Source organism: Bubalus bubalis, chromosome 6 (genome assembly GCF_019923935.1).
Source record: "Bubalus bubalis isolate 160015118507 breed Murrah chromosome 6, NDDB_SH_1, whole genome shotgun sequence".
In the NCBI taxonomy this organism is placed as follows: Eukaryota; Metazoa; Chordata; class Mammalia; order Artiodactyla; family Bovidae; genus Bubalus; species Bubalus bubalis.
This window is the reverse complement of record NC_059162.1, coordinates 56892631-56920509: the sequence shown is the minus strand read 5'-3', so window position 1 is coordinate 56920509 and position 27879 is coordinate 56892631. Positions and strand designations below refer to the sequence as shown.

Genomic DNA, 27879 nt, shown 5'->3' with positions numbered 1-27879 from the left:
TGGTGCTCAGCATTCTTCACAGTCCAACTCTCACATCCATACACGACCACTGGAAAAACCATAGCCTTGACTAGAAGAACCTTTGTTGGCAAAGTGATGTCTCTGCTTTTGAATATGCTATCTAGGTTGGTCATAACTTTCCTTCCAAGGAGTAAGCATCTTTTAATTTCATGGCTCCAGTCACCATCTACAGTGGTTCTGGAGCCCAAAAAAATAAAAGTCTGACACTGTTTCCCTATCTATTTCCCATGAAGTGATGGGACCGGATGCCATGATCTTCATTTTCTGAATGCTGAGCTTTAAGCCAATTTTTTTACTCTCCTCTTTCACTTTCATCAAGAGGCTTTTTAGTTCCTCTTCACTTTCTGCCATAAGGCCGGTGTCATCTGCATATCTGAGGTTATTGATATTTCTCCTGGCAATCTTGATTCCAGCTTGTGCTTCTTCCAGCCCAGCGTTTCTCATGATGTACTCTGCATAGAAGTTAAATAAGCAGGGTGACGATACACAGCCTTGACGTACTCCTTTTCCTATTTGGAACCAGTCTGTTGTTCCATGTCCAGTTCTAACTGTCGCTTCCTGACCTGCACATAGGTTTCTCAAGAGGCAGGTCAGGTGGTCTGGTATTCCCATCTCTTTCAGAATTTTCCACAGTTTATTGTGATCCATACAGTCAAAGGCTTTGGCATAGTCAAGAAAGCAGAAATAGATGTTTTTCTGGAATTCTCTTCCTTTTTCCATGATCCAGCGGATGTTAGCAATTTGATCTCTGGTTCCTCTGCCTTTCCTAAAACCAGCTTGAACATCTGGAAGTTCACGGTTCACGTATTGCTAAATCCTGGCTTGGAGAATTTTGAGCATTACTTAACTAGCGTATCAGAGAAGGCAATGGCACCCCACTCCAGTACTCTTGCCTGGAATATCCCATGGATGGAGGAGCCTGGTAGGCTGCAGTCCATGGGGGTCACTAAGAGTCGAACATGACTGAGTGACTTCACTTTCACTTTTCACTTTCATGCATTGGAGGAGGAAATGGCAACCCACTCGTGTTCTTACCTGGAGAATCCCAGGGACGGGGGAGCCTGGTGGGCTGCAGGCTATGGGGTCACACAGAGTCGGACATGACTGAAGTGATTTAGCAGCAGTAGCAGTAACTAGCGTATGAGATGAGTGCAATTGTGTGGTAGTTTGAGCATTCTTTGGTATTGCCTTTCTTTGGGATTGGAATGAAAACTGACCTTTTCCAGTCCTAAAATTACCAGTTATCAACTGCTGCTGCTGCTGCTGCTAAGTCGCTTCAGTCGTGTCAGACTCTGCGACCCCATAGAGGGCAGCCCACCAGGCTCCCCGGTCCTTGGGATTTTCCAGGCAAGAACACTGGAGTGGGTTGCCATTTCCTTCTCCAGTGCATGAAAGTGAAAAGTGAAAGTGAAGTCGCTCAGTAGTGTCCGACATTTTGCGACCCCATGGACTGCAGCCTACCAAGCTCCTCTGTCCATGGGATTTTCCAGGCAAGAGTACTGGAGTGGGGTGCCATTGCCTTCTCTGAGTCATCAACTAGGTTTTCCCAAATAAGGTAGCTTAAGCTACAGCCAATCAAAACATATCGTTGCTTTGCTTCCACATCGTCTCTAAGTTCTATCCCTAATTCCTGTTGGTGAGGTACTTCTAACCACTTCCAGCTGGGTGTTACCCAGTTTGAATTGATTTATGCTTAAACCACTAAAATTTTTAATAGGCCTCACTGTATCTTTTAAGAGTATAGTGAAAAGAGCTCAGGTTAAAAAATCAAATGTGTATGTGGGTCTAGTTCTAGTTCTGCTAGTTACAGACAGCAAATCATTCTCTCTCAGCTTCAGTTTACCATCTGAACAAGAAATATTCCCAGGGCTTCCTTGGTGGTCCAGTAATTAACAGTCTATCCTGCAATGCAAGGGACACAGGCTCAATCCCTGGTTCAGGAAGATCCCACATGCCAGGGAGCAACTTAGGCCTGTGCACCACAACTACTGAAGCCCCTGGGCCCTAGAGCCTGTACTCCGCAGTGAGAGAAGTCACTGCAATGAGAAGCCTGTGTACCACAAGGAAGAGCAGCTTCTGCTTGCAGCAAGGAAGGTCCAGCATGACCAAAAAATAAAGTAAACCTTTAAAACAACAACAAAAAAGAAATATTCCCTACCTTCCAGAGTTGCTAAAACAAATTAAAAAAAAAAAAAATCACAAAACACACAAAAAGCTTGGATTCTTTAGATGCTCAATATGTAAGAATAGTGAATATTTTCTTTCACGCTATCAATTATGGTTAAGGTGTGTATCCATTTTCATAGAAGCCCTGATAGCCTGTTCAAGGATGTTATTCATTGTTCCTGTTACTAGAATTTCTTCAAATTTTCCTCTCCACTTCAAAATTTCTCAAGCTTTCAAATTCACATGACCTTAGAGCAGAGTTTTCAAGCCTTACTGTACAACTATACACTTGAATTATCTAAGATTTTGAAAATTACTGATCCCTGGAACTCACCCCAGTTCAAGTAAATCAGGAGAGTTGGGTTGTGGTCTAGGCACCAGTTTTTTAGTTAATATATACTACTTTTAAAGTTATCCAAGTGACTGTAATGTGCAGCTGGGGATGCCTTGGACTACCCTCAACTATTAAAGAGGCAAAAATTACAAAGCAATCAAATAGTAGTAGACTTTTGCTTAAGAGACTAGCTAATAAACAATGACTAAAAGCAAGATAAATGCTGCAATACTGTTTTTCTTCTCATCAGTTCAGTTCAGTCGCTCAGTAGTGTCTGACTCTTTGTGACCCCATGAACCGCAGCACGCCAGGCCTCCCTGTCCATCACCAACCCAGAGTTTACCCAAACTCATGTCCATCAAGTTGGTGATGCCATCCAACCATTTCATCCTCTGTTGTCCCCTTCTCCTCCTGCCTTCAATCTTTCCCATCATCAGGGTCTTTTCAAATGAGTCAGCTCTTCACATCAGGTAGCCCAAGTATTGGAGTTTCAGCTTCAACATCAGTCCTTCCAATGAACACCCAGGACTGATTTCCTTTAGAATGGACTGGTTGGATCTCCTTGCAGTCCAAGGGATTCTCAAGAGTCTTCTTCAACACCACAGTTCAAAAGCATCAATTCTGTACTCAGCTTTCTTTATAGTCCAACTCTCACATCCATACATGACTACTGGAAAAACCCTAGCCTTGACTAGATGGACCTTTGTTGGCAAAGTAATGTCTCTGCTTTTTAATATGCTGTCTAGGTTGGTTGGAATAATCATTTGCAGCCATGCATTTTTAATTTTTGAAATCCTCTTTTAAAGCAGAACTTTAGGAAAAAACTGAAAAAAACTCTGAGAGTAGTACTATGATGAAAATGACTTAATGTTAGGTTAGCCAAAGGAAAAGCTTTGACTGCTGAACAGAATTCAGATCTGAGCAGCAACTATTTTATTGGTCTTATGAAGCCCTGAGAGAAAGTGAAAGTGAAAGTGTTAGTTGCTCAGTCCTGTCCACCTCTTTGTGACCCCATAGACTGTAGCCCACCAGGCTCCTCTATCCATGGGGATTCCCTAGGCAAGAATACTAGCAGTAGGTTGCCACCCCCTTTTCCAGGGGATCTTCCCGACCCAGGGATGGAACCCAGGTCTCTCGCATTGCAGGTGGCAGATTCTTTACTGTCTGAGCCACCAGAAAAGTCTCCTCTGAAGGGTTGCCTGCTCTTAATTAAAATGTAGGAGTTTAAAAATAAGGAAGCATGGCTATAAAATGATAAAAATCTAAGTATTATAATATTTAGAGATCTTAAATGAAAAAACTATTATGATAACATTGAAGTATATGCGACCCACTCTTAAAACAATTATATCACTAGTGGTAAAGAACCTCCCTGCCAATGCAGGAGATATAAGAGATGTGAGTTCAAATCTTGGGTCAGGAAGATCCCCTAGAGAAGGGCATTGCAACCCAGTCCAGTATTCTTGTTTGGAGAATCCCATGGACAGAGGAGCCTGGTGGGCTACACTCCACAGGGTCACACAAAGTCAGACATGACTGAAGCAACGTAGTACACACAAACGTTATTTTTTAAAGTCAACTTTACTTTTTTCACATACATCTGGAGAGCAAAAATATATTAAGCAGAAGCTATTTTTTTTCTAAGCAAAATTTAGTCAGTTAATTCTCAGAGAAAATGTTTACAACTAAAACTATGTCTAGGGATCTGCTGATGTTATAAATTTTAATTCATTATTTATCAAAGTCATTCCTATATTTTCTAATATTTTTTAAAATACCTGTAATGCTAGAAACAAAAAGCTACAACTACACATGAGCAAATAATTAGAGTACTAAATATTTGCGATCTTATAGTAAGCTTTTGTGAAGATTCAGTTTAAGTTACCTTAAGTGTATAAGCCAAACGTTATATTTATTAACACTTTCATACACACTCTGACTGATGGCATTCTTGTATAGGAACAATGAACGAATACAAAGGATTAGGGAAATAAGTTGGGTTTTACAATTTTAGCAAACCAACCTGGTAAATATAATGCTCTAAAATCATACACCTGAGATCAAACTATTCATTTTTAGGTGTTTTCTACCAAACTCCACAAAAATATAAAACAATGACTGTGTCTAAGGAAGCTTCCTCTAAGTTAAAAACAAGCTAGGTAACACCTACCTTAAATTAGGCTCTGAAGAAAGTAAGAGTATGCTGAGGGAGTCTTGCCATAAAGATACAATCACTGTTCCACTAAAAAGCTCAACGAAAATGTAAAAAAAAAAAATAAAATATGTTTCTCTGACATCACCACAATCTAAATTAGACCATGCTAACTATGAAATCTGAGGAAAAGAACAAGGCTTCTTTTAATACTGTGATAAGAAACAGTATTTGCATATACACCTAAAAGAAAGAGAATTTCATCACCAAGGGGTTAAGACTGTAACGATCAGATTTCCACCTAGAAGCAAATATATTCACAGATATAGAGCACACACATTCCCATACACACTTCAGCTATAAGTATGAATAATTCAGGGTATAGTTTGGGAACAATATATTCAACCCTACTAATACCTAGGGAATATCACACAATGTAAAGAATAATGACACAATGCCACTATGTTTCCTGAGGTCAAAATATCCAGAGAATGGTAAAAATGACCCTAAGCTTGAATATCTTAAAGGTAAACAGTTTTAAAAACAAAACCAACTAGCCCCTTGGTAATATGTATAAATAAAGAAAAAATGGCAAACAATTTAGTGTAAGTACTCAATAAAAAACAAAAGTCAATGTATAAAAAAATTCAATAATAAAAAAATTAATTAATTTTTGCTCCTAAGTGCTTGAAAAGTTAACCTATATTTCTGTTAATTTGAAAATCTGAGATTGAGATCCTATTAAAACACAGTTCAATATCCACTCAATAGTCTCAAAAAATGAACATGAATGTGCCACAATGACTCTGAGGTAGGTATGTCTAGGAAATGTGGCTGTAAGACAGCCTGGAGATAGATTATGAACTACTTTAAGGATTTATTTCCCTTTTAAATATTATAATCTGCAAATGTGACAGAATGTTTTAACATGCTTAGAAGCAGATCCTGATTTGTAAATATCTAAAAAAAAAAAAAAAAAAATTAACTACATTTATTTTTCATATTAAAGATAAAGCAGGAAAAGCTGCTTTTCAAAAGAAAGTTCAATTCTTTGTGTATTTCCATTACCATCCAATAGTGAACACCACTGTCATAAAAAAGGAGGCAATTATTATCATTTGCAAGAAAGATTACAATTATCTGAAATAAAAAATAAGAGCTGGCTCAAATTAAATGATTTCTATTAAAATTAATCACCTAATATATTTTCACTTTAAAAACAGATACCAAAAGAGCTGCAATAATTCAAAAGTTAAACAGTATACAAAAACCAAGAGCAACAATGTGAAATTAGAACAAAAGAAACAAGGCCAGTCTACACATTTTCACTTTTTGCCTGCTCTCTGAAGAGTATACTATCTATTTTAGAACTTATTATGGTACCGAGATAAAATTCATGGCCTGCTACAGTAGAATTTAACACGTCTATCTTCAAAAAGAAAACTGAAAAGGCAGTTTGAAACTAAGGGATGTATACTTCACTAAAAATTATCCTCTGTCGCTGTCTCTTTTCCCATCCACCATCATTGCCTTTAGGGGCTACCTTGTAGCTAGATGGAATTCTTTTGTAGCCTTGTGCTAAGGTTAGCAGTTTCTGACATAAAAACACTGGAAAGTGTCCTCACTCTTCCCTTCCACATTTCAATCCAGTTAGTCAATAAATCCTGTAGTTTCTTGTTGCCTCAATCTATTTCAGATCTGCCCCTTCTCCATTTTTACTACAGTGTGTTAGCTTAAGCTCCTTCTTGCATCTTTCCTTTGGAAGCTGGCATCTTAAGTTCTTTTTCTGCCAATGGTACTCCTCACTACTCTATCAACTATCATTCACAACACCAACAAAAGTTATTAAAACACAAATCTGATGTCAATTTACTGTTTATAGTCCTTAACTGTCATCACCTGCCTATAGGGTAGAGTTCAAACTTCTTACCAAGGCACACAGGCCCTACTTACTTACCTATTGTTCTCTCTCTTCATAAGCAGCTCTCTGATTCATCTTAGATGACCATCTCTCTCATGATGACTCTGTTCCTTTTCAAATACTTTTCCTTCTGCCAGAGATGACCTTCTCCTAATCACTGTCCAACTTATCATAAGCATCAACTTCTACATAAGCAAGGGGTAATGTTTACCTGACCTGTCAAATGGTTATATCCTTTCTTCTGTGGTGCTTTTATACCATTTGTTTACAGAACTTATCTGAGTTCTTACTGTTTTTAGTTCTTCTGTTGGTCACTTCCATAGTGATTAACATGGCTGTATCTATAGTTCTTGATTATGCCAATTTCTAATTTTTTTTTAGCAGTTACATTATTGGATATTAGGTTTTATCCCAACAGAATATCCTGCCAAATACATTCCAGTAGTCCAATTTCCATGTATATTTCTTCGAGTCCTCTAGGACAGTGACTACTGTCTTATTTTGGCATTCTCAGAGCCTACAGTATGAAGTAATATTTACTACATAAACAAAGTTTATTTTGATTCTGAAGTAGGTACAACTAAAAGAAATGCAGCTGTAAGACAGCCTGGAAATTAATAATGATTACTTTAAGGGTTTATTTTCCTTATAAATATTACAATCTGTAAATGTGACAGAATGTTTTAACATGCTTAGACAGAAGCTGATTCTGATTTGTAAATACCTAAGAAAACTGACCACGTTTATTTTTCATTAGAGGCAGATGAAATGCCCCATATAGAAAATATAAAAAATAAATTTAAACTATTTTCAGTTCAACTGAATAACTAACTGCACAAAATAAACTTTTAAACTTTTCTTACACAAATATATGACATACATGTTTACTGTCACTTGTTAGCTGTATGACTTTAGGCAAGATCTCCTTGCCTCAGACCTAGGTATGAAATGGAGATGATAACGGTACTTACCTCATGGAGTTGTTGTAAGGATTATATAAGTTACTTCATATAAAGTCTTGGAAGAGCACCTTCATATAATAAGAACTTAATGAATGTTTGAAGCTATTATTAAGCAAATTTATGTCTTTATTTAGTATTGTTGCTACTCACGAGTCTTACTGATTCTTACACTGAATTTGAATTGCTGCTAAACGTTTAAAAAAAAAAAAACTTTCTGAACAGTGTTTTTATATTAGAATAACCTGTTGAATTAAATTTGTTTCCTTTGAAGAAATCAGTTCATAGATTTGATGTTACACACACTACAAAAGTGAATCTATTTTAAGCAATGGTGAAATCTCTTTAGCGACTACAATTTCATGCACAGTTAGCTTAACCTCCATTTCATCCTTCTATGCTTTACACATCAGCAGCATTCAGCTTCTGAAAGGCTAAAGCTTAAAATTTGCCATTGTTTTGAATAATGCTGTTTAAGCTGACTTCTAAATTACTCTAAAGTTGGCCACAGAATTTCATGTATTATTTCTTAGTAAAAAGAGCCTTATTCAAGGGCAAAAACTTATGAAATATTATAAGCTAAAGGCTGGGGATTCAGAAACATAAAAAAAAAAATAGTTCTGAACTTCAAAAAGCATAAAATACTGGGAGAGAAAGAAAGCCAGACATCAGATACAATATAATGGAGTTAACTGCAAATCACAGGCATGTTTAAGTGCTTTGGAAATGCAGTGGTGGTTGGTGGTTTTGTTGATAAGTCATGTCTGACTCTTGCAACCCCATGGACTGTAGCCTGCCAGGCTCCTCTGTCCGTGGGATTCTCCAGGCAAGAATACTGGAGTGGGTTACCATTTCTTTCCCCAGGGGATCTTCCTGACTCAGGAATCGAACCCGGGTCTCCTGCATTGTCTTTACTGACAAAGCTATGAGGGAAGACCTAGGTGTAGCTTAATGTAACTTGGAAGTGGCAGTGGTGGTGGCTGAGGAAGAGAAACTCGCTGACTTCCCAGCAAAGGGGACACTTGAGCTAAATCTTTAAAACAGCTTAAGTAGAAGTGGTTTACTCTAGTAATTGAGGGGAAAAACCAGTGTGTTCTTTACCTAAGAGCGCGTCATCCATCTGCTCCCTGGTGTAACTTCTCACATGGCTACTGTGGCAGCTTTTGTGGCAGTTCTTACATTATTCCATAATCCTAGCCAATAAATGGTTAGTGACTCAACTTGAGCTAGTAACAACCCTTGTCTAAAATACTTCAAAAACGTTAACAGGAGAAGAATTAGTCCTTTTCTGGTGGGAAAAGCTGTAAAATACAACAAGCAAGAACTGGCAGTTGTATGTTTTCCCACCCCAAGCAAAGAGTCAGTCAGTAGTGAACAGTTCCTTCCCTTCTATCTTAAGATTCTATGTACAAAAAGCAGAAGTCACTTACACTACTTAGTAAATACTAATAGCACCAAGATGTAAACATTTTTCTTTCATTAGTTTACCATTTTTTTACTTTAAGTTACAAATTAGTATACAGGCTTTCCTGGTGGCTCGGTGGTAAAGAATCCACCTGCCAATGCAGGAGACATGGATTCAATCCCTGGAGAAGGAAATTGGCAACCCTCTCCAGTCTTCTTGCCTGGGAAACCTCGTGGACAGAGGGGCCTGATGGGCTACAGTCCATGGGGTTGCAAAGAGTCGGATATGACTTAGTGACTAAACAACAACAAATTAGTATGCTCTTAATAATTCAGTCAATATCCTTATGAATGTTTATAAATTGTACCTAAGTACACAGTTATGAGCAAAACTAGTTAAAACAGTAGTAAATCAGCTAACCAAAAAATCTTGTTCTAGTTATATTTGTGATCTTTACTTAGGTCCTTTACAATCAAAAGGGGGAGAAACAAGACCAAATACAAGCAATATAGGAATATCTACTTGCAGAATAAGGGACTTTGAAGATATTTTCTGCATTTATTGGGAATAAATACGTTTTTTTAAAAGCAAATTTTATGTTTTTGCCTATCAAAGGCTAAATTTAGCCTGTTGACTGAGTGTATGCATTTGAAAAATGATTAGCTTTATCCCTGAACAGACCTATAAAGCATGCAACTAAGACAGAACCAAAATGAGTATTTAGGTAACATTTCTTTATTATAAATTGCCAAGACAGTCCTACAAATAAACTACAAATTTCCTCTTCTACAAAATTTATATTCCCAATGATTTACACACAGCCATGTTTAAGTATTTTTAATATTTTTGACATAAGGTGCTAGTCTATAATGCAGGTTCAATCCCCAAATATGCAATATCTCCTGGAAAAGGAAATGGCAACCCACTTCAGTAACCTTGCCTGGGAAATCTCATGGACAGAGGAACCTGGTGGGCTACAGTCAATGGGGTCTCAGAGTCAGACATGACTTAGTGACTAAATGACAACAAACTAGTCTATATATTGCATATTTTAACTTTCATTTAAGTAGAACTAAATTAAACTATAATTTCAAAATTAAGCCTTAAGCCAGAGTTGAATGAGACAGAAAAGCTATTGTGTGTATTGTTACCTATGATTCAGTTCAGTTCAGTACAGTCACTCAGTCCTGTCCAACTCTTTGTGACCCCATGGACAGCAGCATGCCAGGCTTCCCTGTCCATCACCAACTCCCAGAGTTTACTCAAACTCATGTCCATTGAGTCAGTGATGCCATCTAACCATCTCATCCTCTGTCATCCCCTTCTCCCGCCTTTAATCTTTCCCAGCATCAGGGTCTTTTCAAATGGGTCAGTTCTTCGCATCAGGTGGCCAAAGTATTCGAGTTTCAGCTTCGGCATCAGTCCTTCCAATGAATATTCAGGACTGATTTCCTTTAGGATGGACTGGTTGGATCTCCTTGCAGTCCAAGGGACTCTCAAGAGTCTTCTCCAACACCACAGTTCAAAAGCATCAATTCTTTGGCACTCAGCTTTTTTAATAGTCCAGTTCTCACATCCATACATGACTACCTATGATTATGTACCAATAATCCAGAGAGCAGTACTGCAGAGATTAAATTAAGCATACCACTTTTATATAAGAATGTGGTTTATATCTACATGGAGGTTTGCCTGACCTGCCATACTTTTATATTTATACTACTATTTTAAGTGTTTTGGTTTCACCAGGCCTCTAGAAAATCATTCACTGATTTTGTGCAACACTGTCCTAGCAAATACTTAATGAGAGTACATCTTAAAGATTACAGGCAAGGAGTTGAGAAAAAACAAGTACAGTATAAAAGGAATATTAGGATACAGGCTCACTTGCACTTAGATATAATAAACATTTCAGTTTGTGTGACTAGTTAGGCATGTATTAAACAGTGGGCTATTTCCCCACGGATAATGTTGAGCTGTAACTGCTGCAAAGTGTCAAGATATCAAACACAGCTCAATTAATAATGAAAACTGAACAGAAATATGATTAATTTGAGAAGCGTGTGACTGAAGTTTGGTTCTACTAAAATTATATCACAAGGACTTCCCTGGCAGTTCAGTGATTAAGATTCTGCACTTCCCCTACAGGGGGCATAAGTCTGATCCCTGGCTGAGGAACTAAGATCCTGTATGTGGCATGGTGTGGCTTAAAAAAAAACTCACAAAATTTGTATATTATAAAGAATTACTGAGAAAGGGCAATAAAGTAAAAACAGCTTTTATATGCACTTAGTTTATAGTTAAAGGCATATTTGATATCAGTCAAAGGCTAGACTTTCTCAGCTTACTCTTGATTACAAAGGGGGTGTGTGATAAAGATTATTTCTTTTAAAACACCCCTTGTTGTTCAATCCATCTCAGTTTGGTGTCTCAGGAAATAATTATTGTTGGCCAAGTGGTTGTACAGACCATAGAATAACAGCTTAAGGATGAGAGGATGAACCACACTGCAGCCACTGGTCTCCTGTGAATATACCATTGAAGAAACAAAACAGAAAACAAGAAGGAAGGAGCCTACTAATTAGGTCCTATGTCTTAAGTCTATCTAAAATCAAATTTTAAAAATCTCTTTAGATTTTACCTACTTGCAATAAAGACTAACTTTTATATATGGGAATCTTCTAAACATTAAAATACATTATGGGTATATGTGAACCAAGAAAATGAAAGCCATTGTAGACACGGAAGCCATATCTGGGACACAGGAATTTCAGGTTTTCAACTGAGAAATCAAGGGTAACTTTTGGTTGAATACTGATGTTAAAGCGTGTCTGCTTGTTTTTCTTACAAACCTATAAAACTGTACTCATTGTTAGAAATAATCCTTTACTACCTAATAATGAGAAGATACTATTTGAAAGCTTTACAAACCATAATGCCTCAAACAGGATTCAATAAGTAAAACTGAAAGAATATTAAAAGGAAACAAAGCAGAGAGATGTTGACATTTTTTCTCAAACATAGGGACTTCATTAATTCAGCTTGATTTGGATGATATAAGTGACCTTTTCCTGATAATTTTTAATTAATCTACAGGTCTAATGAAAAGATTTAAAAATTGAGCAAGTTTACTGTTAATTTGAACAGTGGGTAAAACCATAGCCGATTTTACTGGATACTTAGAACTACCTAGTCCTGGTTGTCTTCAGGTGTTAACGGTGAGAGTAGATATCAGGAAATAGTAGTAACAGGTGTGCAAATTAACAGACCATATTCTTTAGTTAACCAGATTAAAGGTTATAACTTACTGTTGACAATTATGTGCATGTAATAGGTGCTTTACTTTCATCTCAAATTTCAATGTAAGACTAGGTTCTTACTGTAACTGAATAAAAACATCTAATTAATTATTCTTTGGCTTCATGTGGCCAGAAGTAAGGAAGACTGGACAGCACAGCCATGGTAGGATGGTCTATTGGTCTATAACCATAATTTTCCCCTTCATTTGCTTTGACTGATCTAATGCCCCAGGCAAGAAATCAGTTGCGTTTCTAAATCTACAAAATGTAGAAGCTAATGACTTCTTTGTAGTTAGGTTGATTAGGCAATTTAACATTTTACCTCATCTCAACTAAATTATCTAATGGAAGAGAGATACTAGAAAGCAGTACCTTTTTAGTTTCAAATTGTGCTTCTTCCTGACAGCACCCTCTACAGTCAGGATCCAGCTGCAGAAGGTTGAACTGTCCAAGCAAATCACAGGAGCTGCAGAGCAAGTTGCTGGAGAAACCTAACTCTCTGCAAGACTCTGAGGAAAACTCTGCTCCCAATGCAGAGACCTGAAAACAAAAAATAAGGGGGAAAAAGGTTATCTTTACATTACAAAGCTTCCAAAAAAGAACAAGCTAGAGTAACACACATACTAGAGAGTTACTGAAACGCCTCATTTGGAGACAATTTTTAAATTATTTTTAAACTCTATAACCTTATGAATCTTTGGTTCTTCCCATCTCCCCCCATTTTTTTTTTTTTCCTTAAAAACTTGTCATATTGCAGCTTGGCTAAAACATGGATTTACAAAAAAGATCATATATTATTTCTTTGTGATATACATACATATATATCTTGAAGAAAAATGAATTTTCATTTCAAGAACTTAGAATCTGCTTGCCCTCTCCTCCTTCTGCTACACATCTCCTAAATGTTCCCCATTTCTATTTTTAGTTCTCTCTTTGCATATTTTCCATGGAGAACTACATCTTTTCCATGGCTTCAAATATTCATTTATTAAAAACTCTCAAGTCTTTTTTCTTAAGCGTCAAGCTTCCAACATCTTCTCATTTAGATATATAGGCACTACAAATTCAAATTCTCCAACAGTGACATCTTTAAAAATCTATTCCTTCCAATGTATTCATATTCAGAATATCTTAGCAAAATGGTCCCATTTTCCCTGACTACCCAGTCATCCAGGTCAGTCAACCTAGACTTCACATTCTTCACCATTCTTAGAACCAAAAAAAGCAGAGACATTACTTTGTCAACAAAGGTCTGTCTAGTCAAAGCTATGGTTTTTCCAGTGGTCATGTATGGATGTGAGAGTTGGGACTGTGAAGAAAGCTGAGCACCGAAGAATTGATGTTTCTGAACTGTGGTGTTGGGAGAAGGCTCTTGACAGTCCCTTGGACTGCAAGGAGATCCAACCAGTCCATTCTAAAGGAGATCAGTCCTGGGTGTTCTGGAAGGACTGATGTTGAAGCTGAAACTCCAATACTTTGGTCACCTGATGCATAGAGTTGAGTTATCTGAAAAGACCCTGATGCTGGGAAAGATTGAGGGCAGGAGGAGAAGGGGATGACAGAGGATGAGATGGTTGGATGGCATCACTGACTCGATGGACATGGGTTTGGGTGGACTCTGGGAGTTGGTGATGGACAGGGAGGCCTGGTGTGCTGTGGTTCATGGGGTCGCAAAGAGTCAGACATGACTGAGTGACTGAACTGAACTGAATGAACTGAGAACCAATCAATTAAGTTTTGACAATTCAAAGAGGCCTCAAGTCTCTAAAAGAACTCTCAAATCCTTTCCTGCCTCAGTCGCTTAAATGGTCAGCTAGTCCTACTTCTCATTACACCTCCAATCTCATTCTACTTTTCAGCTATAACGGATTCCTATAGTACCTGAAAATACAAAACCCTTACTCAAACATACATTTGCTCATATTTTTTTTTATGCTAGGCTCTTTTATACCTTTCCACATTGTTAAATTCTACTTAATCCAAGAACTTGATCAGTATCAGTTTTCTCAGGAAGCCTTCTCTGAGAAAAAGCAGATTCCAATCTTTAGCCGCTATCTTTTCTAAGAAATTTATGCAGAGCTGTAAAACAGCACACTCATGACACTGCACTATGTAAACCTATGATTGTTTGATTCCCCAATAATACTGTGAACTCTTTCAAGGGCAAGCATTAAGTTATTTCTTTGTATTTCCAGCACTTGGCTTTCCAGGTGGCACTAGCAGTAAAGAATTTGCCTGCCAATGCAGGAGACTTAAGAGATGGGAGTTTGATCCCAGGGTTGGGAAGATCCCCTGGAGAAGGGTATGGCAACCCACTCCAGTATTCTTGCCTGGAGAATCCCATGGACAGAGGACTCTGGCAGGCTACGGTCCATAAGGTTGCAAAGAGTCAGACATGACTAAAGCGACTTAGCATGCAGGGACATGCTAGTTCTCAGGTGTGTTAAGCAGAGGAATTGGTCAAAACCACAGACTCAAGTATGGGGAATTTCAGATTGACTGTAACAGGTTGATCTCCTAGACCAAGAGTCTGCAAATTTTATGTAAAGGGTCCCATAGTAATTGTGTTAGGCTTGGATGGCTATTGGAGAAGGAAATGGCAACCCACTCCAGTATTCTTGCCTGGAGAATTCCATGGATGGAGGAGGCTGGTGGGCTACAGTCCATGCGGTCGCAAAGAGTCAGACACGACTGAGCAACTTCACTTTCACTTGGGTGGCTATACAGTTTCTGTTGGAACTACTCAACTCAGCTACTGTAGCACAAAATCAGTCACAGACAGTAATAAATGCATGTGTGTCTGTGTTCCAATAAAACTTCACTTACAAAAACAACGCTTGCTGGATTTGGCCCACCAGCTAACTAATCAAGCTGATAAAACCAAATGGCATATCTCATTGTAAAAAAACTTTAACTATTGCTGGCATACTCCTCCAAAATGCTAATCATCCCACTGGCCTTACATTAAGTCAACATCCTAATTTGATAGCTTATACAAACATCCTTTACCTTATGTTAAGTAATAGGGTGCGGTATATATCATAATGTATCAAAATAGATCAAGTATACCAGTCTAGCCAGAAGGACCTAAGACCCTTGCTCCTATACTAATACTTTGAATACAGTTTATTTACTTGTAAAGTGATCTGCTTGATCTATTTCACGGGTTAATTTCTACTTCTCCAAAGATGGCCACACCAAAACATATACATCATCCCAAATGTGACTGGCAGGGGCTTGTGACTATTCTGACAAACAGAGTGTCAAGAAGTGATTTCTGAAGGTAGGCCATAAAAAAGGAAGCCATCTCTGCTTGACTAGGGCTTGCAGGTGCCATGTCTCTGTTTCTCTAAAATACTCAACTTTTAGCCACCATGCTGTAACTAGAGAGAATGTGGAGAGGCCCATGCAGAGAACAACTGAGGCCTCCAGCTGACAAACAGCATCACCTACTAGATGTGTGAGTAAAAAGCCTTCACGCTTTAGTCTTTAGTCTCAGGCTGAGGTCTGTGACACCGTGGAACATACAGCCACGCTGTCGTGCCTGTCTGAATTGCTAACCCATAGAATCTGAAAGCAAAATAAACAATGGTTTTATACCACCAAATTTCAGGGTGATCTGTTTTCCAGCCATGCTAACTAAAACAGGCAATAAAAGTGAAATCACTTTGAAACAGTGAACTGCTAAACAAATGTAAGAAACTGTTACCAAAGCATGTTTTATAAAACAAGAATCTCAAATGAAAAATCATGGGATTATAATACTTGGTTTTATTCTGGCATTTACTGAGCACCAACTGACAGGTAGAGTGAACATGCAAAACGTATTTGAGTCTGTTGACATCCTGATTCAAATACCAACTCAGAGCAACCTTATTTCTGAATTTCTAAATAGGAATAACGACCACTTACTTCAGAGTTTGGAGGATTAAAGGAGAAAAAGTACAGAAAGCATCTAGTATCCTGTCCAGTACACAGTGAGTACTTAATAAATGTTAGAATTACTCCTACCATCCACTGTGAAAACAAAAACACTATTTATATTTAAATCATTATAATAGGCACTTATCTCTAACCCGTGTCTATTATAATGATTTAAATATAAATAGTGTTTTTGTTTTCACAGTGGAAGGTAGGAATAATTCTAACATTTATTAAGTACTCACAGGTTAGAGATAAGTGACTGAGAAGGCAATAGCACCCCACTCTAGTGTTCTTGCCTGGAAAATCCCATGCACAGAGGAGCCTGGTGGGCTACTGTCTATGGGGTCGCACAGAGTCGGACACGACTGAAGCGACTTGGCAGCAGCAGCAGCAGCAGAGATAAGTGTGGGGGAGATAGAAGGTATCGTGAATTTCATGAGTGAATCTTTTTTTCTACCATAATTTGTTTTTTGCAGACTTAAGGCTCTGACTCAAATAAGAACATCAGAACCTATTTTAAAGCACTTTATAAGTACAAAATGCTAAATAATATAGGAGAGTTCAACTATAAATTACACCCACCCATCTTTTTATTACATAAAACTAACTGAATAGCATTTAAGTGTACACAGTAAGGTCAAATATTACTTTTTATGTTTTGTTCTACTGTTATTATTTTTGGCTCTGCCACAGTGCTTATGGAATCTTAGTTCTCCAACCAAGGACTGAACCGCGCCCTTGGCAGTGAAAGCACGGGAAGCCTGGATGACCAGGGAATTCTCCTAAATTTTATAATAATTAGCCACCCTTGTAAGAAAGACATGGATTTTAAGGACAGGGTGGGATACATGGGTTTACAGATTTGCCCCAAGAAAATAAGTACCAGAAACATAATGACAAGCCATAATGACAAGCTCTTACAAGGCACCAGATACTTTGTCAAGTGTTGCTAAACACTTTACATCATTATTTCATTTAATCTTATCCTCCTATGAAAAAGGAGGTATCATCCTTACCTTATAAAGAAGGAAACAAAAGCTTTAATTCCAGCCTGCCCTCAAAACCCTTAACCACTGTTACTACCTCCTTTCACAGAATCCACGATGGGGCATTATTGTATGTACCACTAAAAACAACAAACACGCTGACAGTTATGACACTAACTGAAATAAGACCAATCCAGGTGATAATTTGTGAAGAAAAGGGGATGGAGTGTGGTGTCTTAGAATCAGTGATACACAAAATCATTTTATACTGACTGCTTTCAGTACAGACCTTTCTGAATAAAGTAAAATTATGTTCGAGCAGAACGAAAAAGTGAATACCACTTAGTTCTAGGAGACTCTAGAAAACAGCTCCCTTAGGCTATGCTTTTTTTTTTTTAATGCTTAAGCATACTCAGAATGTATTTTCAGATTAAATCACTTTATATCCTCCCAGTTGTCACCTCATTGGAATGCTGATAACCATGAGCTGCTATTAACTCTATTTTTTTCTTAATATATTTTATTGAAGTATAGTTGACTTACAGTGTTTCGGGTGCACAGCAAGGTGATTCAGTTCTTTAGATATATATATATAAATACACACACATATATTATTTTTCAGGTTATTTTCCATTATAGACTATTACAAGATATTGACTATAGTTCCCTGCGCTATACAGTAAACCTTTATTGCTTGTTGCATATCTATTTTTTTAAAATTAGAAACCTAGCATTCTATTCATACTAAGACAAATAAGTAGAATCAAAATGTCATAAGCTTTTCAGTTAGGCCAAAGTTTGTAAGTTTTCTAAGGACTTCCCTGATGGTCCAGAGGTTCAAGAATCTGCCCTGCAATGCGGGGCACTTGGGTTAGATCCCTAGTCAGGGGACTAAGATCCCACATCCCAAGGAGCAACTGAGCCCATTAGGGCACCTCAACTGCTGGGTCCTCATCCAGCAAGTAAGATCCGAGGCAGACAAATAGACAGATAAGTATGTTCTTAAAAAAAGTTTGTTAAATTTTCTATAATATAAGGAAAGAGAGGTTGGTGGCCTAAATGAAGGATTACTAATAAGTGGATGAACTTGAGAGCTATTTAGGAAGTAAAATCAACAAGATTTGATAACTACCTGGATGTGAGGTATGTAAGAAAAGGTAGGAGTCGAAGATGACACCCAAATTTCTTTGGTGTGAATTATGTGGAGGATCACTTTGAAAGACTGTTTAATAACCATAAATTCCTCCTACCTTGGTATGTATGCTTCTTTGCAATGTGACTATGTCACTCTTCTCATGCAGAGATGGAATCTATTTCCCTACCCTTGCAATCCAGATTGGTCTTCTTTGCTTTGGCAAATATTGTGATGTGGAAGTGATGTATGGGATTTCTGAGGCTAGGCTTCATGAGGCAATGCCACTTTTGCTCTGTGTCTGGCCTTACTGGAGAATGAGAGGTCACATGGAGTAGACCTAAGTCGCCCTAGCTGACAGCACCACTAAGTATGAAGCCATCTAGAACCCTAGAACCCTAGCCAGTAGTTCAGCTGACGTACTGGCTCAGTACAGCGGTGTAAATGAAAGAAAGTGAAGTCGCTCAGTCATTTCCGACTCTCTGCGACCCCATGGACAGTAGCCTGCACCAGGCTCCTCCGTCCGTGGGATTTTCTAGGCAAGAGTACTGGAGTGGGTTGCCATTTCCTTCTCCAGGGAATCTTCCTGACCTACAACCCAGGGATCTAACCCAGGTCTCCCGCATTGTAGACAGACGCGTTACAGTCTGAGCCACCAGGGAAGGTATAAATGAGGCCAAAGGAAATCAACACAGAAACTGCTCAACACATAGAATCATGAGAAATCATTATTTCAAGCCACTAAGTATAGGGGGTGCTTACACAGCCACAGATAATCAAACAGTTAAAGAGATAATGAGATCAGAAGAAGTCAACTTGAAATGTTACTCTTTATCTTTTCATGGTGGTGAATACAAATTATCTAAGACTGACAAAAAATTCTTGAGTACAAAGTTTAGAAAGGGGTCTTCCAGTAATTTCTAAGGCACCAAATGACTGAATAATGAAGTATTATAAAGTTAATGAGAGAAGTAAAGAATCCACCTTTTAGGTAAGGCTGTAAAAGTAAATAGGCAAGATCTTTAAACTCCTTAATGAAAGAAAAGCCCAGGTGTTTGTGGAGGCCTTCCCTATAGACCCTCAATCCTCCAAACCTTGAATAAATTAATTAAACCAGATTTCTAGGAGACTACTCAGCAGACTCAATACAGAGAACACTTGAAAAATTAGGCTGATAAAAGACACTTGTAAAAACCCCAAGTATGGTGCCTATTAAAAAGTTTTATTATTCACAGTTAAACGAACTAAAAACTTCTAATAAGTCGTTTGTGAGTGAACAGGAAAATAAGTCGAAACTAGCCTCTCCCCATTCAAATATAAAGAAGGTATCTCTTCTGTTAATGGATAAAAGCGAAATTAAAAAAAAAAAAACTTGGTTAGACAACGATCGATTTTAAGCGAGATGAGCGCTATCATTTTAGAAAATCAATTTCAAGAATAAATTATGTTTTAGTATGGAGTAGTTCCTTTTATTACAACAGTGTTGTTTAAAAACCACAAATGATACTGAGGCGTACCCAGCGGCCTGTGAGTGCCAGAGAACAGAAGTAAAAGACTAAGAGTGACTTACCACAAACAAATGACAGAAAATTGACAGTAAAAAGGAAGTGTACCCTGGACCAAAGACTTGAGGGCTTTCCTCTGGGCTTAAAAGGAAGCTTTGTCATAAAGACGGCAGTTCCTTGCATTTCTGTCAATTTAAAAATAATCTTCATTTCTTTGCAAAACTTAGTGCCTTTCCCGCCTCTCACCCGCCGCTTTTACAGCGTGTCTTACAGATTGTACTCAAGAGAGTCTCAGGTCAGAAGAAGGAACTGCTAAACCCAGGGCGGGGAAAGATAATCGTCAAACGCGGAATAAAGCCACGTCGCACGCCGGCAGCAGCAACCGCTGGGGGAGCCCACCCGTTTCAGCTGTGTCTCCCAAAAGGGACCGAATATTCTGTCTTCCTTAGCGCAATCCCTGTAGCTCGCCCTGGGGCTGCAGCAGAGGTGACCTCCACTCACCGTTTGAAGCACGGTCGCCAGCAGCAGTCGCAGCCCAAACGCCGGGCCAAACCACCCATCCCGCCGGGCCGCCATCACTGCCGCCTTTGGTAGGTCTCCGGCTGCACAGAAGACCCCTCTGCTAGGGGCGTCTACTCCAGTGCCTGATCCAAAACAGGCTGCTAAAGGCCGCTGCCATCAAGTCTCTTATTCTGAGGAGACGGGCATTAACTACGGGCATATGTAAGCTTAAAGGTGAGCAAAAACTTTACACTTGATGTAAATATGAAGTCACTGGGTCCTTTCGATAACTCACATCAGGCATCTCCCTAAACTCCTCAAATCTGTGCTTCCCGGGCTCCTTCCTTTCATTCACGACATTTCCTTAAGCAGTCAAGAAGCCCCGCCTTCGCCAGTTTCGACCTGCCTCCTTCTCTAAGTTTACCCAATCGAATGCCGATTTGGTTGACACCTACGGCAAAGGAAACCAACCGTGACACGCACCAAGAGCGAAGCGCTGGAGTTCTTCGGTCCAATAAGCTCAACCGAAAGGGAATAGGGGGCGGAGCCTCTGGTTGCCGAGCAGCGTACGTGGAGGCGTGCGCGTGGAGGCGGAGAGGGATGGGTAGGGGGCGGGGCCGAGGGCGGCGCAGCCGCAGCCGCAGCGCTGGCGGAGAAGCGCGCGGCCGCGAGCAAAGGAGGGAGGGAAGGAAGGAAGAGAAGGAGGCGGTTAGGCAGGCGGGCGCGGGGGTCGGGGACTGAGGCAGTAGAAGGAGGCGAGAGCCCGGCAGCTGCTTCGCTCTGTGTTTGCTGCACGGGCTTTTGAAGGGAGCCGTCCGTGGAGTCGGTCGAGGAGAAGCGGGCACCGGCGGCGTTGCTGCTGGCGCCTGGGGGCGGGGGACTGGGGACGCGAGAAGGGGGGTCGCTGCGGTGGTTCTCTCGCTGTCGCGCTCTTCTTGCCTTTCTCCCGGCTCCGTGGGCTCCTCCCGGCGTCTCCCTCGCCCCCGGGGCCCCGATCCCCACCCCCCGCGGTATGTCTTGATCCCGAGCAGCGGGTTTCATGGGGCTCCTCAGGATTATGATGCCGCCCAAGTTGCAGCTGCTGGCGGTGGTGGCCTTCGCGGTGGCGATGCTCTTCTTGGAGAACCAGATCCAGAAACTGGAGGAGTCCCGGTCGAAGCTAGGTGAGTAGCCGGGTCACTCCGGGCTGAGTGGTATGTGGAAGGGGCCAGGCTGGGGAGGCACGGCAAGCCAAGCAAGTGGGCGTTTATCTAACCTGATATCTGGCTTGGAGGCTGGAGGCTGAAAGAGAACACAAGCCCCAGGAATGGTGTGAATTAAGCTTGGGTGGTATGCTGGGCTCACGAGGTCAAGGGGCAGAAGTTGCAAGGTTGGACTTCCGCGAGCCAAAGGGTTGCCACGGGGAGAAAGCAAGAGAATATCGAATTCGTTGGGGAGTCAGTACTGACAGTTGGAGGAGACCGAAACGGTCAGGCTTGCCTGTTCTCTTGGAAGTCATAGTGAAAGCTCCAGCAGTTTCAGGCAAGGGGTATTCTAATTTGATATGTGGGCACCTGGATACTAAATCTTTTGGGAATGGGGAGGTTCGCGAAGGGACAGATGCGCTGAAATGGAGGGGAGATACTGGAATGATGGTGTGTAAAAGAAACACATTGTAGTGAGTTGCACTCGTGCTGGGGGCAGCAAGGGACCGCGCAACTGACGAGAGAAATAGACTGTCCAGGTAGAACAGGAAAGCAAATAAAAAGCTCCTATGAGGTTCTGAAACGAGGTAACCAGGCATCTGAATTTTTTTAGTGGCGCTAAACTGGTATTTTGAGCTTAAGAAAGGAGTTGTATGTGCATGTTGCTTCGCAGCAATGTTGGTGTAGTGAATTTAGAAGGGGAGGAAAGGTTGAGGGGGAATTGCTATAATGAGATTTAAAGTTAACGAAAGGAAGAGTGCAGCAAGTTTACCGTATGGTTAAGTACCTTAAAGAGTTAACATTTGTTACTTTAATTGAGAGAGAGATCTGAAGTACAAACAGTTGGAGTGTGCTGTTGTGAAAGACCAGACTAATGCACAGATAAGTACTTTCAGAGCAGTAAGGAACTGTGGCATTTGGGAAGAGTGAACGGGGAGGGAGGGTTAAAAGAATGTCAGCAATACATTTTGATTTTAAAATGTACATGGCACTTAAAAATCAGCCCAAGGGGCTGTAATTTGAATGTGGAAATGTTTAGTAAGTATATTTTATACACGTTCACTGCCACATCATTTAAAATAAGTTTCGAAATGCAAACAATAAAATAGGAGCTTTATAATTTAGACTCAGAAGTAACGTATACTGCTGTTATGATTAATATTTTGGAAAAATCTATCAGAAAATAATTGTAATATTACAAATAGTAGCTAGCCATTTGCAATTTTGATACTTTGAAAAAACAATTTTAAAGTGCAGTTTATCAAAGAACATCAAATAAATTAACAAGTGCAAATAAATTTGAAGATAGGGATAATTCCACTCTTCAGCTCTAAGGTAAAACTTGCCCTGTATAATTTTGAACAGATATCAAATTTATTTACTATGATTTTATTAATATGTATAGTATACGATGGGAAAATATTCACTTTAAATTTTGAAGGTTGGCCAATATACTCTTTTTGTTTGTACCCGTTTAGCAGCATTCATGGTCATATTCTAGTCTGGTTAATGATCCAGCTTTACAGAAAAAAAAAGACTCCTCTTCAAGAAAGTTGAAAGTTATATTAAATTAAAATTTATATTTATTCTTTGTTGTATTGCTCTTTGAATTTCTTATACATATTATGGTGGGTTGGGATAACTTCAAATTTTAATTTTCCTTCCTTGTCTAACATTTTTTCCCATAATAATTTAAATTGTTTTCTATAGGCACAACCTGAATGATTTTAAAAATGTAGAAAGCCACAGATAAGTGGCTCAGTAGATAACATGTTTCTTTAAGACTTTTTACAAGAAAGAAACTCTTACATTTTGTTAGAAATAGTAAATATGGAATAAATGAAATAATTCTTGAAAAGGAGACTCATACAAAAAGTTGCTGCTGCTGCTAAGTCGCTTCAGTTGTGTCCAACTCTGTGTGACCCCATAGACAGCAGCCCACTAGGCTTCTCTGTCCCTGGGATTCTCCAGGCGAGAATACTGGAGTGGGTTGCCATTTCCTTCTCCAATGTTCGAAAAGATAGAAGGAGCTAATAATAGAGATGTGGAATTGAGTGAGTGATAGTCGCTAAGTCATATTTGACTCTTTGAGACCCCATGGACTGTAAACCTGCCACACTCCTCTGTCCGTGGAATGCTCCAAGCGAGAATACTGGAGTGGTTGCCATCTTTTTTTCCAGAAGTAAAATTATGACAAATAAAATGTATAGCTTCACATCAGCAGTCTTTTGACTTAAAAAACGTCTTATGAAACGGCCTGTACTAAAGCAGATGTCAGTAATCTTCCTTAGGAAAGGAACACAGAAGGAGGCATATTTTGACAGTCAGACTCTACTAGGCCCTTTCATATTTGCTATTCTTATTTGATCTTCCAAGAACACTATAGAAAGCCATTTTTACAGATGCAGGAACAAGTTCAAAAGTTACATAAGTTGACCACATACCTAGTAAGTGGCAAAGTCAGTATTTGAACCCAGGTATGTCTGATTTCAAATCAAGTTCCCCTTTAATTATACCAGGCTGCTTGGGACTTTATATTGACAGTACACTAAGATGTAGTGGTTTGAATAGAATTTTTAAACTAGCACCAATGTTTAATTGCATTTATTGCTAAGAATGAATATCATTCTTAGAAAATTCAATTTCTGACACAAAGGAATTAATTTAGTGTAATGTCTGTTGCTTGTTTATACCCATGTAATGAACATAATTATATCATCTAATGAAAGGACTGAAATAGATAGCTTTCTTTTGCTACGGGGAAAAAAAAAGATAGTTATTTTCTGTAAGTGTAAAATTACAAACAATAAAAGCATTTTTATTTTGCCATCAGAAAAACTTACACAATTTTCACTTTACAGAAACTTTTGTGGTGTCATCTGTCACACAGAATTTTGACTTAAAGTGTTGTCAAATTTATTAAATTTTGCATTTATGGCTTAAAAAAAAAGAAAAACTTAAACATCATTAAGTATATCAACAGGAATTCCTAAAAACCAGTGTCACATAATAGAGTTATTTTTTTTTTCCAATGAATATTGAATGACAGTATACGTAATACTGGCTTTGCATCTTGCTTTTTTCATTTAATGTCACAGAACATCTTTCCAGGTCAAAAAATATAAATTTGACTTACTCATTTTAATAGCTGTATAACATTCTATAGTATGCATGAGTCATAAATTCTTAAGCCATTATGCCAATAATGAAGATTCAGTTTATCCCCCTTCACACACTTTTTTTTAACTGTTTTATTTCTTGATATTATAAAACAGTGTTACAAGAAACATGCTTATATTAGTTTATTTAATTATTTATTTGTTGGTACTATTTTCAGTAGAATAAATTCTAATAAGGGATTACTGAGACAAAAGATAGATATATATATTGTAATTTAACAGATTTTAAAATCGGTTACTTCCCTGAAAATTTATTTCCCAAGGGTGATAATAATCTGTACTGTCGGCATACGCTCAAGTGCAGGTTATTGTCAGCTTTTAATTTTTGCTAGCTTTTAATTTTTTTCTAAAGCTGTGAAATGGTATGTTGTTGTATCAATTATGTTTCCTTGACTTATGATTAAGTTGAACATGATTTATATGTTCATTTTCATGTCTGTTGGGCAGTGTTTCATCTTACCAATTATTAGGGTTTAAAAAGGATGTTAGATGTAGTAATCATTTATCTGTTGTGTCTTGTATCTGTTTTTCTCCAGGTCTGTCATTTGTCCCTTGACTTTATGGTGTATGGAGGTTAAAAATTTTATGCAGTCAGATCTATCAATTTAGGCAAGTAGGTGCCTTACATTGCTTGAGAAGTCTTCCCCCATCCAAGATTATGTTATTATTCTCTATATTTTGTTAGTGTTTTATAGCTTATATTTTTATATTTAGCTCTTTAAAGCATCATATTTATTGTAATTTCTCTCAGTGAATGGCCACTTATGGCAAATATTATATTAATAATTCATCTTTTTTTTTCCTCCTCCGTATGTTACAGTTCTTGTTTTAGTCACATATTAAGTTTTCATATGTTCTGGGATAAATTTTGGACTCCATTATTTTCCACTAATCAGAGATTCTTTTGGTCTTAGGGACTCATACATAGGCTTCAAGGCATCTATGAATTCCCTGAAATTATATACATATCTTTTATCAGATTTGCAAAGGAGTACCCTTAATGGTAAGAATCACTGATTTGCAGTAGATGGTTTATATTTAATGGAGTGAGTGTGTTTTTTGTTTTTAATATTAACTTATTACAACATGCAACTTGTGAGTTAAATTTAGGATGCAAGCACATTAATATTAATATGGGTGTTATATTACAAACTTATTAATGTGGGTATTACATTGAGAAAAGTATTAAAATGTATACAAACTTTTAATTTTTCTAATGAGGTATAGAAAATAACATGGAGTCAAAATGAAAATTTACTTAGGTTACTGCTTAGTTACTTAGCTGTTAGAACTCTGCTTGTCAGAATTTGTTGCTTTTTCTAATTAGTTATTTCTGAGTGTCAAGAGCACACTATTGTTAATTTTGACTGATGAAACAGTCAATGAAACTTTTGTTACATAAATGTCAGAATTATGTGCTTGATAACTTTATTTTTTATAGGACCTAAGCATTTAAAATAATATTTTTTGTTCATATGCTTGTAAGACCACTAAATAAATGAATGCTTTAGGACCTAATGTTTTCAATGAAGACAGTAACTCAGAATGGATTATGTAGCTGTCTTCATTGGTCAAAAGTATGTTAATCTCTATGTTCTTGAAACCCTCCTTAACTAATGAACCAACTTCCAGGGCCAAGCTTGGGACTTATCTCTTTGGAATTTGGTAGGTTTTACAAGTGCCACTGTTTTTTTTTTGTTTAGTTACTAAGTTGTGTCTGACGCTTTGTAACCCCGTGGGCTATAGCCTACCGGGCTCCTCTGTCCATGGAATTTCCCAGGCAAGAATACTGGAGTGGGTTGCCTCCTTCTCCAGGGGATCTTCTCTATCCAGGCATTGAACCCATGTCTCCTAATTGGCAGGCAGGTTCTTTACCACATCAGGAAAGCCCACCGAAACCATACATACTTGTAAAATGTTCCCAAGAATGATAGATTTCTCTACTTATAAAATTGTTTGCAAAGTTTACAGTAGTTACTGTTTAGAGGACTTAACAGTTTAATTGGAATGCCGTTATTCTAGAGTTGCTAATTGGTGTCTCACTTGTGAGTCCCAGATAGGATATCTAGTGCCATAGAGTAGTCAGTCAACTGAAATGGTTGATTTCAATTAAAGTGATACTAGGCTGTCTGTCTACCTCTCTAAGCCTTCTAAGAGCTTTTTGGGCACTTAGTGAAGTTGAAATAATAAGTATTCAAACACTGCTCTCCAGAATGACTACTTTTGAGAGATGTTTCTATAGATGGACTTTACAATCATGGTTCACTATAGTCCAGTTGTTTATAATTATCTGGCCAACTACTAGTAACTGTGCTTATATACTTTGCCTTTCTGCCTGTTAATTATAGATTAACTGCCTATTGGACCACTTGTGTACCTGATCCTGTTTCCTCATCTATTTAAAGACGTGGTTCCAGAAGTTTTCCCTCATTCTCCTGTAGTCATCATTTCCTCCCTTTCTGCTGGATTCTTCTCATTAACATGTAAACATGCTGTTATTTCTCCCAACCAAAAATAAAATGATATTTTTCTCTTGACTCCTCTTTCTCAGCCAATGTTTGTTTCATATTTCAGCTTCCCTAAGCAGTAAAACTTAAAAATTGTCTATTTTCACTGTTGCTAATTGCCACAATCATCAGCGACTTCCCTAAGTCCTACAGTCAGTTTTTGGTCTTCATCTTACTTGACCAGTCAGGAGAATTTGACACAGTTGATCACTTCCTCCTTTTGAGCAATTTTCTTTACTTGGCTTCCAACATATCATACTCGTAGCTTTCTTCCCCCCCTCAGTGAGTCATTTCTCTGTCTCTTGTGTTAGCTTCTTTTTTAGTACTCTCTTCAACCCCTTACCATAAGAATACCAAAGGGCTGAGTCCCTGAAACTCCTCTTTACTCTTCCTTAGCTGATGACCTATGTGCTGACAACTTCTAAAGCTGAGACTTGTTTCCTAAACATTAGATTTGTGTAGATTCATGTAACTGAGTTGCCCACTTGAACAATTAATAGACTTAAATTCATTGTGGCCAAAACGAATCTTCTGATGTTTCTGCACAATGCCTCCGAACCCTCCTACACTCCCCCAATAATTTTATCTGACCTTTATTTCAGTTGATAGCAGCTCTATCCTTCCATTTGTTAGTTAACTTGACTTTTCTTTTCTCACACTCTACATCTAATCTTTCAGAAATATCTTGTTAGCTTTACCTTCAA

At 38.4% G+C, this 27879-nt stretch overlaps 2 protein-coding genes and 1 long non-coding RNA gene across 6 annotated transcripts in view; 2 read left to right on the top strand and 1 right to left on the bottom strand.

Moving 5' to 3' along the window:
• SELENOF (selenoprotein F) overlaps positions 1–20651 on the bottom strand; it is a 39926-nt gene extending 19275 nt beyond the window's left edge. The window contains exons 1-2 of one of the 2 annotated variants that reach the window (XM_025288343.2): positions 20306–20651; positions 12630–12797 (exon numbers count right to left, since the gene is read on the bottom strand). In XM_025288343.2, coding sequence (XP_025144128.1) covers positions 12630–12797; positions 20306–20380 — 243 coding nt within the window. In that variant the 5' untranslated portion in view covers positions 20381–20651. The remainder of the gene's footprint in view (positions 1–12629; positions 12798–20305) is intronic. The other variant, XM_006080490.3, reaches the window with a different exon arrangement.
• A 282-nt stretch (positions 20652–20933) lies between these two features.
• The window catches only part of HS2ST1 (heparan sulfate 2-O-sulfotransferase 1), a 180484-nt gene continuing 173538 nt past the window's right edge, over positions 20934–27879 (top strand). Inside the window, exon 1 of one of the 3 annotated variants that reach the window (XM_006080491.3) lies at positions 20934–21468. In XM_006080491.3, coding sequence (XP_006080553.1) covers positions 21345–21468 — 124 coding nt within the window. In that variant the 5' untranslated portion in view covers positions 20934–21344. The remainder of the gene's footprint in view (positions 21469–27879) is intronic. The other 2 variants (XM_006080492.3, XM_006080493.3) reach the window with 2 other exon arrangements.
• On the top strand, positions 25678–27198 carry LOC123334075. The gene is made up of 2 exons (XR_006551834.1): positions 25678–26333; positions 27017–27198. It is a non-coding gene; the product is annotated as an uncharacterized LOC123334075 (long non-coding RNA).